This window comes from Hyperolius riggenbachi, chromosome 3 (assembly GCF_040937935.1).
Source record: "Hyperolius riggenbachi isolate aHypRig1 chromosome 3, aHypRig1.pri, whole genome shotgun sequence".
NCBI classification, from domain to species: domain Eukaryota; kingdom Metazoa; phylum Chordata; class Amphibia; order Anura; family Hyperoliidae; genus Hyperolius; species Hyperolius riggenbachi.
Genome location: NC_090648.1, coordinates 194,163,564 through 194,183,471, shown reverse-complemented (window position 1 = coordinate 194,183,471; position 19,908 = coordinate 194,163,564). Strand labels below are relative to the sequence as shown.

Here is a 19,908-nt window from a genome sequence, read left to right as displayed (position 1 = left end):
GAGGACTTTTTAGTTTTATTGAATTCTAAGAAGGAACGGAGTTAATCAAATTGCATATGAATTAAACATTAGTCATTTGTAATTGCGTTCTGGGGAATCAGTGTTCTTTTCTGAAGCTGAATATAAATCATACAAGCAGCCTATTTGGACCATGACGTTCTTTCAAAGACACAAATGAAACACACATAAATTGACTACCCCTTATATTATTCTGGACTGTTCATTAGATAAAGGGCGTGGAGCATGTGCAAGCTACAGGGTTGTAAAGACACCGTGGTCATGAGTTCCTAAAGCATAATCCTTAAAATGAAAGGGCCTCCAGTCTAGAGATACTGTTGCTCATCTGATACCAGAGGAAGTAGGCATTCCAGCACTGCCATTGCAATGACCAGATATAGTACCGAAAACTGCAGGATGTGGCAGAGAAAGTGTGCTGTAACAAAACAGAGACACAAGATGGCGCTGGTGCATGAGGTAAAGCCAGGATATCAAAGGCTTATGTCAGCATGTTCACTATCAGAGTCTGATCCAGAATGGCTCTTCCTCCTTTTTGGTGGAAAATTGGCAGTGGATGGGATTATGAAGACAGCATAAAAAAAAAATAGGGAGCTGTCCAAAGGACGCACTAAAACACTAGCATAAATGCTTCATCAGCTTACCTTGCTTCTTTTATATCTAATGTATTGTATCAGGATAGTGTGTAAGAGAGAGAAATTAAAGTGCAACTGAATGTGTTGTAATGCATAGAGGTCCTCTGTAGTCTATATCCTACCCTGTGAATAATGACTTATTGTCAGTAGTTGCAATGCTATGTTATGTCTAAGTTCACTCAGGCTGACATTATTATGGTAATATTGCAATTCCTCATAATAAAATCCACATTTTGTTTTGTCCATCACTGCAGGACAGAACCTCATATCTTCATTCAGGACCTTGAAAAGAATACAAAATATGAAATTGCTGTACGGCTGCATGTAGACCAATTGTCAAGTCCTTGGAGCCCTGTTGTTTACCATTCTACCCTCCCCGAAGGTAAGAATTATCAAAGCCTTATTCTTTTACAGCTTATTGACTAGAACCAATAGGATATCTGTACAGGCCAAAAGGAACCAAAAAATGTGAAAAATGATTTGCATAACAAATAAAATAAGTTTACATAATGCTAAAGATTATAACATAAGACATTTAAGTATAATAACCTGGTCTGTGGATCTGTAGTGATCCAGTTATATACAGGCAAGCAGACATGCCTGATTATGAATGCTGCAGTTAATACAGTGGCAAATGCATTTGATGATTGCACCTTTAAACAGATGAAAGAGAAGACAGCAATAAAAAATGTTATTCATCAGAGGTAAATAAAATTCAGAACTGTATGTTAATGTTCTATCCATATTGGCTAACAATATTGGTGAACCCTGTAGGTTGTAACAGACCACACACAATCTCCTGCAGCTGAACTCTTGTTGCAGTGTGGAAATGAAATATTTCAGCAATCTTATTTTTGAATTCTTATAACACATTGGACCAAGTGGTCCAATTTCTCCTCCCAACAGCTGACGGCACACTACAGTTCAAAGCGGTCATCCTGCTCTGACTATTATGCTGGTTCATCAGCAGCCGCTTATAGCTTGAGTTCTCCTACAAGCTATCTTGAATTGTCTGTTACAGTGTACAGGTATGGCAGTGCTGTTACTGATCAATGCTTATTGCGGCCTAGTACGGATAGTACACTGCCACACAGTTCATGAGCACATTTATATGTGGAGAATAACAATTTGTGGTGTTGTTTTTGTTTTTGTAACACTTATGGGTCAAGCACCATATCACCATAGTTACGTATAGGTTCAATTCGTGTAAGATGAAAGACAGTATTGTACTGATCATGTGTAGTCAGCTGGTCTGAATTTCTGCAGCATCCCTCTGTCCGCCCGCTGCTTAACTGCTCTGTCTTGCCCCACTCCTCACCTGTGCGGCTCCATCCTGTCTCACTCATGTGCCCTAATGAGTAAAGAGGCAGTAGGGATGAGTTAAGTGGTGGGCAGACCATGGGATGCTGCAGTTATTTTTAAATGTGGCGACAGGTTGGATAAGTGGAAAAGAGAACTACCATAAATACTCTGAAATGGAATAAAAAGGCTCAGTTGAAAACCATTGAAAAACTGGAAGAAAAAAAACCCGCAAAAGCGATAAAAACACATTTTACAGATCCTCTCTACTATTACAGCTTTTCATCAGCTTTGCCATTGTTTAAATAAAGGTTAATCTTCAACTGTGGTAAAAAGAATGTGCAGATTTTAAATGGCACAAACCATGTCAATTTGCCATTTTCTCCCCTAATATAACTAAGGCTTAGTGATACAGTAATAGTGATAGTGATACATTCTGCAAGTAGACCACAGCCTTTCAATGCTTTATTCTTAAAATTCAAACTCTAGAATGTATTTCTACTTTAGTTTTAGGTAGCATGGAAGAGGTTTAGAACAGTTGTTTAGGTTTTATGGCTGTCTTCCCATCCAGGAGACTTTACTTCATGCCACATCCTGACGGGAAGTGGGTAAATCTCTTTGGATAGAACCAGCATAAAAGGAGTACTATGGCGAAACATTTTAAAATGTAAAATATGTGCAAACATAAACAAATAAGAAGTACGTTTTTTTCCAGAGTAAAATGAGCCATAAATTACTTTTCTCCTATGTTGCTGTCACTTACAGTAAGTAGTAGAAATCTGACAGAAGTGACAGGTTTTGAACTAGTCCATCTCTTCACGGGGGATTCTCAGGGATTTATTTTTTTTCAAAAGCACTTAGTGAATGGCAGTTGCTCTGTCCAACTGCCAAAAAACTGTGTAGCGGACAGGGAAGCTGGCCAGCATCATTGTTTAAATGCTTTTTAGGGAATATCTTTATAAAGAATAAAATCCTTGCTGAGAATCCCCTGTGAAGAGATGGGCTAGTCCAAAACATGTTGCTTCTGTCAGATTTCTACTACTTACCTAATTGACAGCAACGTAGGAAAAAAGTAATTTATGTCTCATTTTACTCTGGAAAAAAAATACTACGTATTTGTCTGTTTGCACATATTGTACATTTTACAATTTTTCGCTTTAGTGCCCCCCTAAATATAACTTTGTTCCTATAGAATGGTTAAGAGGAAATCTGTAAAATTCTTACTGCTGTCTCTAATTTCTCTCATTTACTATTTTCATGCAGCTCCTGATGGTCCACCAACAGGTGTCAAGGTGACCTTGATTGAAGAAACCACAGCTTTGGTCTCCTGGAAAACCCCAGAGGATATGGATTCAACTGTCACCCGATACACAATATTATACACAAAGAAAGACTGCACCACTGGTGACTGGCACACTATGCATCGGGATGGTAATTTACAAACATTCTTGTTTTTTATGTCTTTTGGCAAAATTTGACTTTTTAGCTTGTTACCAGTAGTTGTTTTCAAAGCTGTTATCCAAAGTGTATAGATTTTAAGAGATGTTTTGGAAGTAAATTAGTAACAAAATCTGTGTTTTCACCGTGTATGTATAACTAACTACAAATGCATAATCAACAGGATTAAAACTTTCCAATATGATCAGTTATAATTAGTAAAATTAGAAATGGTTTCTCACACTAGAGTAATATATAAAATAGAAGTTTCTATTGTGCATAACAAATAAGGGCCTGTACACACTGCTGTGCTTTTAAAATCGCAAAGCCTTCAAGAAAATAGAAAAAAACGCATAACACCAGTGTGTACAGGTCTTCATGATTTTCATGAGTTTTCTAAAGACTTTGCTATTAAAAAATGCATGCGATTTTAAAAGCGCAGCAGTGTGTACAGGCCCTAAATCCCTGTTGTAATGTGTAAGCAATAAACAGTGTTGCAAATGTCATACTTTGAACACCCCCAACCTCCTTCATACCTCAAAGAAAGAAAAACCAAGCATGCATGTAACTTTATACAAAGTCAGGCACTATCCAATGTATATATAACGCACTGCAAATATGCATATTCTGTGTAGCAGACCAATCCACTTCTGATTAACCACAAGATTGTGACTTTTGCCGCAGTGCACTTGTTTACATAATATTTTTCAAATGATTTTATACTGTTATGTGGTATTTGTGTTTGTTTGACATTTTCCATTCTTGCCAATGTTTCTGTGCTACAAAACTCAAATACATGTTTTAGGAGAGTAAAAAACTTTAGCAAATATCTTTTTTGAAAATGGTTTTATCCAAGAAGTTCAGTGCAGAAGCAGTACAAAAAGTGTGTCATTTGTGCTTTTCTTTTTTTCATTGTTTTTATATTAATAATTACTGAGTTCCCAAGATGTCCCATTACAAAGAAATTTTAAGCCACAGATTGATAAATATTTAGACCTTTTTATATTTGAACCTCATTCACCTTCATTAAATCACTGAGAAATAATCCAGCTACAAGCCATTATGTTGGAGGGTTGAATTTATAAATGAATTAATGGACTAGTGGTGATTGAATCACCCTGGGGGCTTAAGCATATGTTTATTTTTAAATTAGAGTTATGCCATAGATCTGACTTCCCCCTGGAAGTCATTCAGACTTGCAGTCACTATGCTGGCAGTTTGATCAGTGTTTTATATGCTTAGGTCTGTGAAGTATCCAGACCCCATGACAGCTTTATAATGCTCAGGCACTTTATAGCAGAAGATTGTGTCACAAAGGACAAGACACAGCTGCTGCTGGGAGTGCTGCATTCACCTAACACTTCATAACATAATCTGACCAGTACTCTGCATAGTTCCCATTCCACAAAGTTCCCACTCGAAAAAGTTTCTTTTATTGTTCTGATGCACAAAAGAGTGACTTTACAGGTCGCAGTTTAAAAGCCTGTGTATTGTACCTGTTGAATAAGGCTATTGAATTGTAAGATTGCTTCATATAATTTGAAAAATCTCAGAATTCTAAGCCGAGAGCTTCGTGTTGTATACTGCATTTGTTCTCTAATATAATAAAGACGTTATAAAGGCAGAAAATATGATGCACTTCATCGATATGAGCATAGGAAGGTCAAAGACACAGTGTTGATTGGCTCTGCTTTGCAACAAAGACTCCTTTCCCCACTACCTTCCGTCATAAGCGCTTGAAGAGAATGTGGTAGACTATGGGGTATGGTTACTGTAGACCATCTGCACGGAGGATAAGTGACAATTTGCTGTGCTTATTAAGGGTGAAAAAACCCAAAACAACTAAATACTCCCCCCCCCCCCCCCCCCAAAAAAAAAAATCTCCTCTTCAAAGGTGCAAAGAAAAACAAAAGTTTGCTTTCCTAAAACAGAAAGAATTTGCGATAATTCAGGTTGGAGTGAGCTTGAGATGTCTCCCAGTGCAACACTGCTGAATATATGCAAATTAACCGTTGTACCCTTAGAAGCTAAACACACCTCCAGAACCGCTGGATTGCAATGATGTGTCAGCTTGTTAAATTGTACAGAGCCATAATAATCCAACATGCATACAGACTGTTTCGGATTGTTTGATCCTCATCAGTGCATGGCATGGATTAATTTGGCTCTATGGAGTAGGGCTTGTAAATCCGAGAGGGTCACCATGAGCTTGCTGGTTAGTCTGTGCCTCAAAGGTGCAAAGGACTGGATATTTGACGTGCTTATGTGTAAAAAATATCAATTGGTAAAAAGCGTGCTGGAAATACCCGGTATTTTAATTTGCAGCTAGAAAAATGGGCACCAGGAAATGCCATTAAATAAGCCATAGTAATTTTACCAATATTCTATTATCTCCGATCCCTGATAGTAGAATAAGGGTATTTATACTGATATTCTACTATCCTTTGCTGTACCCTAATTCTCACATAAACCCTCTCCTATTTACTCCTTACACTAACCTCCCCCCAAATACTCCTAACACTAACCTCCCCTCACTTACTTCTAACACTAACCTTCCCTCTATGTATTGAACAATAACCTTCCTCCTATATATGCCTAACACTAACTTCCCCCCACCTCCTCCTAACATTAACGTTCGCCCTTTAAATGCCTAACACTAACCTTTATCCTATATATGCCTAATACTAACCTTCCCCACCTACTCCGAACTCTAACCTTCCCCCTTTAAATGCTTAACACTAACCTTTCGCGTATATAATCTTAATACTAACCTCCCACCACCTACTCCTAACTCTAGCCTTCCGTCTATATATGCCTAACACTAACCTCCCCCCACCTACTGCTAACACTAGCCTTCCCCCATATATGCCTCACTAACCTCCCTCCTATATATTCCTGTGTGTGTGTTGCTAAAAGCTTAGTAGAGTACAGGTAGTCTCCGGTTAACTAATGAGATAGGGGCTGTAGGTTCGTTCTTAACCTGAATCTGTTCTTAAGTTAGAACATTGTGCCATCGGTGTCCCCTGTACCTCCTATGTGCCCCCCTGTGCCTCCAGTGACCCCCTCTGTGTCACCTCTGCCTCTGCCCTTTGTACCTGGTAGCAGGGAAAAGGACCGCTTCAACCATCGCCATTAAACCATGGGAGCAGGAATCATGGGTCTCCAGGAACATAGGCAAAAGAGGGAAGAATTCCGCTACACCAAGGCTGGGTAAAAGCTTTTTCTTCAACTTTATTGACACATCAGTAAGCACATATAAGGCTGACGCGTATCGGAGCTCTGGAAGGCTGATTAATCATAGCCATAGCTATTTCTTCAATAAAGTTGAAGAAAAAGCTTTTACCCAGCCTTGGTGTAGCGGAATTCTTCCCTCTTTTGCCCTTTGTACCTGTTTATACAAGTTTAAGAGCCATATTTTCTTAGATTTTTTTTTTATTGATTTTCTCAAAAACTACAAGTTCAATTTGAAAAGTTTTTTTTTTTACTTGTTCCCATGGAAACACAGTATCTATGCCGTTCGTATCGGCAGGTCGTTCGTACATCGGGCTTTCGTAAGTCGGGGTCTACCTGTAGTGGCTATGCAGTTGTAGCTGTAGACCTTTTTCTAGTGAATCCAAGGCACAAGATATCAAAACCAAGCTCCCTGTAATATTTTTTTTTTGTCAAATAAAGCTTTAATACGTATACTTTATTTTACCTGTCCCTTCATGCTGGAGATTCACCTCTGAGGTGCGTACAATCTGTTATGAGTGCTGACAATTAATAAGCTTCTTCAAATATTTACATAAGTACAGACATTTTATGAACGGCAGTTTGAAGTCTCTGCCCTGTAAAATAATATAATTCTACATTCTCATGATTAAGCAAACATAACATTTCCAAATCAGGAAAAGGCCTGAGGGCATGCTAATAACTGACTTTTGTCAGATGTCTTCTGCTTTCTAAGAAGCTAATTAATTAGTGTCTAACTCCCAAATATAACACTGTTAATTCAATCTCAATTAAACTCATAACTGAATAGAACTGTCTAAGAGCCAGGGTAAGAGCTGCATCCCCACTATTGCCATTTGTGATGGTATTAGGATTACTGCTTCTATCAGCAAATAATATGCAAAACCTGAACATCAAAACTCACATTTGGCTCAACACAACATAATGAACAGAATGAATTACAATACTCTGTGTAATCCTTCATACATGCTGTCCTGGGCCCACCTTTCCCCGATTTACACACTTAAAGCAGACTGTTTTAATAAATCTATGCCAAGATGGCAGCATCACTTGTGTTTTACAATCTCCACTGTTTGACAATATTCTACAACCTTAGTATGGTAAATCAGTCCTAATTTTGCATTTAAATCAGTAAGCTTTTGATGTACGGGATATTTGTCTTGTTGACACAGTTGTGCTTTACCATGAGTTTTGAATTACAGGGGCAATAACAATGGCTTTACTGGAAAACCTGCTACCTGGAAATGTCTACTTAGTCAAGATTGCAGCTTCCAATGAAGTCGGAGAGGGACCTTTCTCTGATCCAGTGGAGTTAGTTGTTCATCTCAAGGAGACATTTCTCAATGGTGTGAAGTCAAAGCATTTCATTTCTGACAATGGTCAAGGTCAGTTTAGAAGTACAGTAAACAAAATAAAAGAATGTCATTTTTTGTAAAACACCCTCTTTCCAGATCTGCTTTTGGCTGCAACCTGCAGAAGTTTGCACTTCGGAAACAAATGACCCTGTAACATGCATAAATATTTACAGGTGTGAATAACTATATGAGGTTGATACAGTGAGACTGTAATGAATGTAAAGTAAACACACGCATGACAGTGGTTTATTACCATACATCATTACATAAAGTGTGTTTCCAAATCATAAATCATGGAAAATGCAGTCCGGTGCAGTTCTTAGGAAAAAGCTCCAAATCAGCAATAGCAAATTCTGTATCGCTTTATACTGTTATTCTACTGTACATTTTAATTTCGTGGAATATCCTTGTCCTTACTAACTATAAAACAAATACTTCTGTCATATGAAGAGAGCTGCATGGAATAGGTAATGAGGGGACCCTGGTCAGTGCACACTTCCTGCAAGCTCTCCTAGACTCCTCTGATCCTCACAGACTCTTATCACACCATTCTGCTCTCTGCTCTCCAGTCGTCATCAGAAACTATAACACTTCTCAGACCGCCAGTCTTACTACAGACTTGAAGCAGAAAACTGTTTCCACTCATCTCTACACTGTTTCTAGTATAACAGAAGTTGTCGTAACTACTAAAACAAGTATGGGTTTTCTAGACAATCAGCATGACGGTTGCATCCTATTAATAATGCGACTACCAAACAGGCATCAATGTAGTAGAGAATAAATATGCATTTTCTACTATGACTCACTATTGTGCAGCTAATCTATCATTTCTACCACTCCCGTTGGAAGATGAAAAATCTAAATATTTTTATTGCAATAAATAACAGGTCCAATAGATTTTAGAAGTTGCTCAGATGAATGGTCTTGTTATCAGAGCCACCATCAGAAGCCATTAGGATTTTTTGGGATCCATACAGAGTAAACTTTAGAACCTTCTGAGGGTCTTCTATACAACGTAAACTTCAGGGTCTCCATAGCCGAAAGTACTTCAAGTACCCCTTGACAGCTTTAATTCTTACCTCTATCACTTCTCCAACATGCAAAACTTGCTACTTTATTTTAATAAAACTGTTCTATATGTTCCATCTGTGTTAAATTACTGCACTTAAATTTCACCCACTATTACCGTTTATGCTGGGTTCACTGTGGTCATTTGCATAATGTACACATTATAACTAGTTTAACTGCAATGGAGACTGGACATAGACTTTTTATGCAAAGCCTGCATGCAGCGAATTAGGATAACACAATACGTTACAATGCAGTATTGTGAACAGCCCCATAGAATTGTATAGGCAGTGAGCTGACATGCAGAATTATTCTGCAATAGCTAAGCACTTTGAACTAGCTCTTAAAATGACCATTATTAAATCTTGTGCACCTGTCAACCATGAACTTTCTCTAGAAACTGCAACGCCATTACCACTGTGAGTCTAAAATAGATCTTTTTTTCTACACCAAGGCATATAAGTCAAGGGGATGATTTATTTACTCTGAAGATCCTCCATGACCACATTCACTCATCATGATTGATCCTATATCATGATTGATCCTATATCATTGTATGTCAGGATAAGAAAGAAGTATGATCAGACACCTTCTGGTAAATGCCTTTTAGGTAAAAAATAGTAATCAGACATGTCTGTGCAGTATCTTCTCACTAGGAAATGTACAACTAGGTGGTATCTGATGTTATGTATATGGCTAAGTTACAGGACTGACATTCAATGCCTATGCCCAGAGATGACATGAACTCATTCCATATCAGGATGTTGGTTACATCGATTAAACTATTTACTTACTTATTGTTTGCTTTTTTTTTTCTCCCTAAAAGAAGGATCAATTATTTAGCATTGCCATTGCCACATTTTCAAAAATAGTTTCTTTATTGCAGATTATTCCAGCTTTTACCATCTGGATCAGAAGTCAATGACTGGCATTGTCGTTGGAGTGTGTATTGCGCTAACTTGTATCTTAATTTGTGTGCTTATTTTGATTTATCGCAGCAGAGCCAGGTAGGTATCACAGATGGATGTAACGTTTTATTGAACTGTGCATGTTGGATAATGTGTTTTGAACATGATGCTCTGATGTTTCTTACGTTGTGCTAGCTAAATCAAAGCCTGCATGTATACTATGGTTCATCATTCACATGTATCAAATTATGAAAAATCTATTTTAATACTGCTAGTGTTAAATGGCTGTGGTAGAACACTGTTAAGGTGGTATGTGGTCCGTTTTGCAAAAAGTGATGTTTGTGACAACCTTTGATAGCTTACCTGGATAGCAATCCCTACAGTTATTGTATTGTACCCAGGAAAGATCAGAGGTGGCCTTTAGGACAATGTGGTGTCACATCCAGGTTTGTGGTGAGGCCTTTAAGAGATTGGTAACCATTCATGGTCATATAATTACATTTGTAGAGCTTGTGCTGGTTCCTCTGCTGTGTATAGCAACACAAGCTTCTGTTCCTCTTGCAGAATTTTACAGCTTATGTTGGAGCTGAGGCTATATATGAGCAAGTAAGAAGCTTTACATAAGTAACTATGGGGTGTATGCAATAGCTGCAGCATTACATGAGTAAAGTCTTACCACACGATGAGTACAGCGTAATGCACTGCATGTATTGTATTGCATTCTTCTATAGGATAAAACTGAGCAATTGCCCTAGGCCCGAAGTTCCTTGGGTCCCCAGAAGTTGAGGACAGTAGAGGCCACAGTACTGTATGAAAATGAAAGGGGCTCCAAATTCATTTTTGCCTAAAGCCCCCTTTTACCTAAAACCAGCCCTGGTCGCAACAGTTGTTTAATTAATGGCATCACACTTTAGTAGATCTGGCAGGAAGCCACCTGTAGAGTTGTATCTATCTGTATTGCTCTTTCCTACAATAGGATGTAGAAGTTCTGTTTGGTAACTTCTGATTTCATTTCCAGTGCTTTTTTGGTAGTTATTCTAATTCATAGCCTGGTTGAAGTGAAGTGTTCTAGCACTTTCAACAATACTCATAGTCTAGTCAAGTAACTACATAGGGTACTTTCAAAGTGAAAATGAGATAGATGTTATGTTGTTACTGACGCTACCGCTTTGTACAAGCAGACACTACTTACTACACACTGGAGCTTAGTGCCTGAGTCAAGAGGGGTATAGCACAGGTGTAGTCCTGTAAGGGGCCAACCTCCTATGCCAGAGCTGTACCCCAGTGGTAATGCTGTATGTTGAACTGAACAGAATAAGTGGTGGGTGCACAAAAATCCTTTTTTATGGTATGTGTAATTGAGTATTTATCAGAGAAAAGAGGCCACTAATTGTGAAATGCTGATAAAGCCTAGTTATTTGGCTTTAGCCAAGCAGCAGTGTGATGTGTTGCTTTGTTTCTAGTTGTAATGCTGGTGACATTCAGCTGCTGGAGATGAAGAAGCAGCAGCAGCTCATTGCTGTGTTGCTGATGCAGGCTTATGGAATGCTCATGTGATTGCTGTCTAGTGAAGAAACACCCATGTAGCATAGGCCTCAAGAACATGGTAGAACCGGAGCAATGATATTTACTATAGCCATCTTATTTTAGCAGACCTATTATATGCTGTAAATTGCATATGCAATTTCCTTACTGTATAGAGTGAAACATATAAATCTAATATAACTAATAATATAATGATATTCTTTCTATGTGCAGGAGGAGAGCATCAGTTGCAAAAATCGCTCAACAAGAAAATAACAGAATACCTCAATCAGCGGCATTTATTTCTCATGATAGCCAGCAGAGGAAAAGTCAAGGCAATGAAGATCCCTTAATCACTTCTGTTGCAGTGGATCACTTCATTGATGCAAAAGTAAGACAGATGTTGTTTTGCAGATGGATATTCACAAATGCATGCATGTCTATACAAACTGTAAAATATGCACTAAAAAATACAGCATAACCAAGCGATATTTACAGTAGTATTTCTCAGCCAAATCCACTACATTATATACAATTCTGTGAGACCTATTATGTTATCTATATACACAAAATGTTAACTTCATAGTTTCTGTATATATTAGCAGTCTGCTATTTTCTTCCTATATCTTACAACCTAACATGGGAATAAAGAAAGAACAAAGGAAAGCAGAAGAGAGAAGGAGGAGAGTACAATGTAAACGAGAGCCAAAATATAGCTGGGCATCAAAATTTCCAAGCTCAGCTGCTGTCTCTAAAGCCCAATCTACACGATACGATTCTTTATGCGATTCGATTACGATTCTATTTACAATTCGATTAAATCCGACATGTCCGATCAGGATTCGATCCAGTTCGATTTGCCATTGTTTTGCAATGCCGAATTGAATCGAATCGAATCCCGATCGGACATGTTGGATTTAATCGGATCGTAAATAGAATCGTAATCGAATCGCATAAAGAATCATATCATGTAGCTTGGGCTTAAAGAAAACCTGAACTGAACATTAAAAGTCAAAATAAGCATACACAAGTCATACTTACCTTCCATGTAGTCTACTTCTCAGTGTCTTTCTCCTGTCCCGCATCCTGTTTGTTCACTGTGATCAAGGGAATTTTCCGTCCTCCATTTTGAAAATGGCCATTACCCATAACCGCTTTCTGGTCAGCACACAGTTAAACTGGAACATCGCCCACTTGAGCCATAGGGAAATATGGACATTACCTGGTACATCAGTTTTCCTCTCAGCTGTAACTGACAGCAACTGATATTTTACTGACAGCAACTGATATATTTCAGATCTGACAAAATATTGTCAGAACTGGAAGGGATTATTATCAGAAGAAAATGGTGAGCTTCTGAAAGGAACTGATGGCAAGATAACTATGCAATGTTTATTTTAAATATTTTTACTCAGTACAGGTTCTCTTTAAGTTGTTTTGTATATGGAAGAGAACTGCGCACCTAGGTGTGCCAGTGCAGGATTCCTAGGCAGCATAAATCCAGTATTCCAAGGAGGAGTCTTTACACAGACTTGCTGGAACTCAGTGCAGAAGTTCATTGTCCCATCACACACATACATGCAATTTACATCTGACTGAAAGGACCATGAGTTGTTTTGGGGATCATTATTCTGAGTAGATTTGTGATAGAAAATAATTGTATGTCTTAGGCCTACCCTACTTTGCAGAACAAGTGGCCATGTGCTCCTTGTACCACCACTGAGTTCTATCCTGTGCAGTACTAGCAGCATTTATTAACCACTTCACCTCCCCAGCACAAATATCTACGTCCACTTTTTTTAATATCTATGTCAAGAGAGTATATTACTCTTAATTTTTCAACTATGGGCATGTAAATATTGATGGGCGCAACACTGAAAAAATGCACCTTTATTTCCAAACAAAATATTGGCGCCATACATTGTACTAGGGAAAAAATGTAAACGTTACAATAACCGGGACAAATGGGCAAATACAATGTGTGGGTTTTAATTACGGTAGTATGTATTATTTTAAAACTATAATGGACAAAAACTGAGAAATAATGAATTTTTTCAATTTTTTCTTATTTTTCCTGTTAAAATACGGTAATTCTTAGCAAAAAGTACCCCCCAAAGAAAGGCTAAAAAAGGCGAAAAAACAAGATATAGATTGTTTTGTTGTGATAAGTAGTAATAAAGTTATAGGCGAATTAATGGAAGGAGCGCTATTGCTCTGGTGCCTAAGGGGAAAAAACCTTGGAAGTGAAGTGGTTAATAAAGCAGTGCAGTGATGAAGTACATTAGTGGAAATGTCAGGCAATGGGCAGATCCAAGGCAAAAATGGTGGAAAGGTGGAGCAGCTGCTTAGTCAGAATCTTGATCTGGATGTCAAGTTTATTTTTGTATTTGTTTTGGTCCACTTTTCCTTGCATAGGTTTTGATAAATCTGCCCCATTGTATTTGCTGCAGTGACGGCTGTTCTTGCATACCATGCACTCTGTGATATGCGGTGGGTCTAAATGATACACTTGATCACAATGCCAAGTTGGTAACCAGAAATGTGTTTTTGAGCCCTGTGTTTACAGGAATTACAGCATTCATGTTAATGAATGTTCTTGAGATCCTTTAACAATTTTAACCAGAAAACTGGTTTCAAGTTGAGAATGGTCATATCATATAAGTAAGTTACTCATTATATCAGCAACTCGCCACTGTGAATTTTTTTTATAATAAATAACTTGGAAGCTTAAAGTCATGTTGCATCACTCAGTAACTACAGCAATATATTTTTTCTTATGCAAGTTTTGCGTGTGAGTTATAAACAATTTTTTTTAAAGAAAAAACCTTTCATTTCGATTTTAAATGCCTTTGACACTATCACTTTGAGATTTCTCCTATATTTGGCTCTTTAAATATTGAGAGCTAAAATTTTATTTTGTTTTTACTTCAGGGTGGCTCAGATCTCATCATTAATGGCTATGGGCCAGTTGGGAAGGAAAAAACAGAGAAGAAATGGTCCTTTTTCAAGAACAATAAAACAGACAACTCAAAACAGGTACCTGCTTTATCTCACATTTTACCATTTTGCTAACTTCACTTTGTCTCATGATTTACTAACATGAAACACATTTATAAGAAAAGCTTTGTTTTCATGTTGTGCCTAATTATGTGCATAAATTAACACTTATGAGCTAACCACACCTAAATTGTCTCATTTTGCATTATCAAATGATTCAAATATAAATGCTAAATAATATTAAAAATTCACAACACCTTTTCAGCTGCTGACAGAGCGTCTCTCATGAATGACTTACAGACTATTTTAAGACCTGCCTGATGAAGGCATTCCCTGATGATGCACGCTGTTATCTTAAAATGCTAGGTCAGCCTCCTGTTTTTGTATGTATGAATATAATAGCAAATGTGCATTAAAGTAAACCTGAGATAAAAGGGTTGAAAAGTTTTATACATACCTGGGGCTTCCTCCAACCCCTCCATGCAGATTTTTCCCTCGCTGCCGTCCTCCACCTCCTGGATGCTCCAGTAGATGCCACGTTCTCTTCGGCCAGTCAGGGCCAGTGGGAGCAGGCAAAGTCCGCCCGCATGCGCTCCTCAGTCGCGCTCCTGCGGCTGGGAGTGTTTTGCGCCTGTGCAGGAGTATTGCGCAGGCGCCGAATGCTAACGACGACAGGAGTGCAGCAAGGCCACGCATGTGCAGTACGCCCGACTGGCCAACAATAACGAGGCATCTACCGGAGCATCCAGGAGGCAGAGGACGTCGGCGAAGCAGAGATCTGTGTGGTGGGGGCTGGAGGAAGTCCCAGGTATGTATAAATAAAACTTTTCAACAGGGTTGCTCTCACGAGTAATCACGAGTGATTACCCGTGATTAAAATGAGGCGTAATTTTCTCTTGTTAAAAAAAATGAGGCTTAAAGCGGAATATAACCCTGCATTTCAACTTTGCTCTAAAACATTATTTACAGTATATTATATGCAACCAGCATTTTTTTTTTTACTAGACCAGCATTGGAAGGGTTACACAGGGCTTTAAAGTCCCTAGAGATTTCTGCAACCGAATCCGAACTTGAGTTAGATACTTTTTGTTTACAAATATGTGTTTATTATGACTCATCTCTCTCACTGAGAAGGAGCTTGGAGGACAGCCAAAGAGATGTATCTATTGATAAACAGTTACACACTAACTAAATAGAATGTAACCATCTAAATGTCTGCACGGAACTTAAAACCTCTGTGTTTAACCCTTCCAATGCTGGTCTAGTAAAAAAAAAATGCTTTTTGCATATAATATGCTGTAAATAATGTTTTAGAGCAAAGTTGAAATGCAGGGTTATATTCCGCTTTAATTGGCGCAGGTGTGCAGCTGAGATACAAGGAGTTATTTACCCATAATTCCATCATCTGCCCTGCGTTCAAAACAGCTCGCATGTGTCCTATTGGCCGCGTTGCAAGCCTCACTCTGGCACACTTCCTTCTTCTGGCTTGAAAGAACAGGACGTGCGCAAGCTGTTTGGAACGCAGGGCTAAAGGCGGTAATATGTGTAAATAACCCCTTGTATCCCCGCTCCACACCTGCGCCAATTAAGCCTCATTTTAATCACGGGTAATCACTCGTTATTACTCGTGAGAGCAACCCTGGTTTTCAACACTTTTGTCTCAGGTTTACTTTAAATAGCAATGCAAAAAGTTTTGTAAATTCCACATCTGTACTTTTTACAAAAGATATATTGCTGTTGCAGAACTCAAATAAGAAACAAAGCGGTGTTTGCCTTACGTATTGGACACCTATTTTTATATGTATGAATCTGTTGGCATTATAATAGTCATTCACTTTACAATGAAAGCATTTTTTCCATTTCACGACTTATGGACTGTCATTTTTAAAGAAAGATCTTATGAATACAGTACTGTAAATGAAAAAAAATAATAATATATATATATATATATATTTTCTTTTCCCTCCATTTTAGTCCCATATTTGTAACGGGTTTTTTTTGTAGTAAGAGGAATGTTGGGGAAATGTGCAGTTTGCTTGAACAAAATATAGATTGGAGGGGCATAATTATTTTTCTTACTCCATACTTACTCCATACTGGTAGAAGCATACTTCTTCTTTGTATGTGTTTACATATATGTTAAATTGTATGATGTTCGCGATAGGGGTCCTTTAATAAAAAAAAGTACATTACTGCATTTACATTGGAGGGCTAAAGCTGGCCATACACTTATAGATTGCCACCTGATGTGGCAAAACAATCGATTCCTCTCTGAGCTGAATCAATCAGAGAGGAATCGATTCCTACCGTTCAATGCAGTGCAACCCTATGGGCTGTCAATGTACCGCAGTCCTGTCCAGTGGATACTTTCGATTGATTATTGGTCAAAATCTATTAAATGTCAATCAGTTATTTAGGGAGAATTGACCATGAAAATCGATAAGTGCATGGGTAGGATGATTAGCCATACTATGCCAGGGAAAAAAACATATATAATTAGATAAATACTTGATCTACTTACAGAACACATGTATTGTACTGTCCACGTTTTGATTTCAGTGAATTTTATCTAGTAAATGAAGAGAATTCTGTTCCTGGTGGGAACCATGTCTTTTGCCCACAGTTTGAGGCTAAATACTGATGTCATTTCTTCCCTTAACTTTTTTTTCTTTTCTCCTCCAATCGCTGAGTCACCTCCGCCTTGCTTGTAAACACACGTGAGCAGAGGATCATGTTTCAGCTAGGCAGCTAGGCAGGGAAATAAAGGGAAGAGGGGGAATATATTGTAGATAAAAAGAACCCCCAGCATGCAACTGTTTGGCAATGACTATTAAAGGGCCAGTGCTCCTAAGGTATGTGATAATTCCAAACCATAACAGCAGAAAAAGTTTTGAAAGTTTTGAATGCAGGATTAGCATCTTTACCACTTAATACTGCTGTTGAAATTTGATTTTTACGGTAACAATCCAGCTTTAAGGAGTATTAATTAGCTGCTGGTGTGAAGTAGTTGGTAGCAACTCCGTTTCATAATATTAACATCAATCATGCTAGAGAGTTTTCCAGAGATGTGTTATTACATATTATTCTGTGGGTCGCACAGCCCATTCTCTGTATAATTTACACAACTTAGTTATCCAATTTGTTTTCTCCACAGTCCAAAAGAAGAATTGTAAAGGCTACCTGTTTATATCAACCTGGTACTACTGTCCTGCTGGGAGAAGGCACTTCTCCCACCTCCCCAGGTCACCCGGGCACATTCCAGATGAGAAGAAGCATAGCAGCAGACACTGAGCATTCTGGAAACAGCGAGGAAAGCCACGAGACCAATGATTCTGGGCGCTACTCTCACGAATCCAATGATGAGATTAATCTGTACTCTGTTGTCAGCACCACTCCTCCCACATCTGACTTATTTAGCAGTCAAGAAGGTGAGAAGGAGCAAGCCTTAAGCAAACACTGAAGCCGACTCAGCGTCTTCTGCTCAGGAACATTCTTTTCTGGTACCTGACCACATCCCATAACATTTTCAAGAAACGATTCCTTTAAGACCAGATGCGTCCGACATTAGTGTCTGTTCGAAGGACAATGAACGGAGCCAAAACAAATGAATGTGGAATCTGGTTTCCCTCATCCCCATAATTCACAATTCTCCTGCAGGATGTTCCATGGAGATGTTCTATTGACTGTGAAGGTTGGCTCGCTGGAAACAGAACAGATTATAAACTTTTCTGTTTTATTCCATTTATCTTTGTTTTAAAGGGAGGTCAAGCAGTCCCTTTGATTTATGTCTACCTCAGCTGGTCACATGATGAACTCCATTTCGCTGCTTTACCTATATTGATGTTTGTATGTCTCCCCCTACCCTTCATGAGAAATACTTCCTATTATTATTTTTTTATTTTTTATTTTGTTGTGAGATGAATGTTTTACTTAAGGAGTTGTAAGAGCAAAACAGGTAAACAGTCTTTGTTAAGCTCTGATTATTTAAAGCAAACCTAGGCAAATAGACCTGAGCATATTTTCCTAAAAAAAAAACATGATCAAAAGTTACAAAGCAGAAATTGGTGCCCAACATGAAGAAATATAGCAGCACTAATGGTTAAACCCCTAATAGCTAATAGGAAAGCATTTTGCACACATATAGGGCCTGATGCATTGAACCTATCTCCTGGGTTACCTTTACTTACAGTATCTATATAACATCAGTTCACCACCTAGCAAGCAAAAAATACTAACATTAAATGAGAAAAGTTATTTTGAGCTTAAAGAGAAACTCCGACCAAGAATTGAACTTTATCCCAATCAGTAGCTGATACCCCCTTTTACATGAGAAATCTATTCCATTTCACAAACAGACCATCAGGGGGCACTGTATGGCTGATATTGTGGTAAAACCCCTCCCACAAAGAAATTCTGAGTACGTACTCTTGGCAGTTTCCTGTCTGTGATCCCTGTTGCATTGTGGGAAATGGCTGTTTACAGCTGTTTCCAACTGCCAAAACAGCAAGCAGCAGCTACATCACTTGCCAGCAGTAAAAATGTCACCATGTGATAAATGTCAGAATATAAATCAGGGATTTAAAATATTTTACACTGACTAAATCATTTATACATAATTATTGTAAAAATGAAGCACTTTTTTATTACATTATTTTCACTGTAGTTCCTCTTTAAGTTCGTCACGAATAACTTCTTTTGAGTGCCTTTTTTACATGCTAGGTGCCTAACAGTTATTTTATAAATATGGTGACATCATAGAAAAAGTTTTGTGCATCAGTGCCATAGTCTGTACAAGTGACTGGAAACTATCACTGTAACTGTTTTTTCTACAGCTGTTTCCTTTATTTTTCTAAGGTAAATACGGCATAAAAAAGATAACGTAAACAAATCTAAATATAATTTTCTATGACTCACAATTTCCATTGCATGGCTTTGAGCAAAGATCAGACAAACTACGTCTAGGAATGTTGTGGATTCTTATATCTGCTTTAAGCCAAATACACATAAGCCGATATTCACTTCCCATCCAAACAGAGATCAGGTTCATTTATTGGATTGTCTGCGAATCGGAAGTGAATGCTGCTACAGACCAATCAGAAACAACTGATAACTAAGTTTCGCTTGGTTGTTGGGCATCTTGTTTCACTGACCACTGTGACATGCAGTTTTCAGTTGAAGTAATCTCTGATTGTGCAATTTTTATCATACGCTAACTGAATGTTCTCTATATTGCCCAGGTTTGCTTTAAGAAAAAATAGCCTGAACTCTGTAACATGGCTGATGATGGCATGACCCCCTACCTGAATGAACTACTACCTCTACAACCAACCTATGGTTTCTGTTTTCCTTAGGCATTTAGTTACTGTTTCTATCTTAAGACAGCTGTGCCTTCCACTATTTCAGAACTGCCTTGCTTATATGGTAATCAGGTCATTACTC

At 38.2% G+C, this 19,908-nt stretch overlaps 1 protein-coding gene across 1 annotated transcript in view; it reads left to right on the top strand.

Annotated features, from left to right (window-relative positions):
* Positions 1–17,973, top strand: part of PRTG (protogenin) — a 182,738-nt gene extending 164,765 nt beyond the window's left edge. Inside the window, exons 14-20 of the mRNA XM_068272524.1 lie at positions 905–1,032; positions 3,213–3,380; positions 7,820–8,002; positions 9,927–10,047; positions 11,707–11,863; positions 14,404–14,508; positions 17,624–17,973. Coding sequence (XP_068128625.1) covers positions 905–1,032; positions 3,213–3,380; positions 7,820–8,002; positions 9,927–10,047; positions 11,707–11,863; positions 14,404–14,508; positions 17,624–17,929 — 1,168 coding nt within the window. The 3' untranslated portion in view covers positions 17,930–17,973. The remainder of the gene's footprint in view (positions 1–904; positions 1,033–3,212; positions 3,381–7,819; positions 8,003–9,926; positions 10,048–11,706; positions 11,864–14,403; positions 14,509–17,623) is intronic.
* Positions 17,974–19,908: the final 1,935 nt, after the last annotated feature.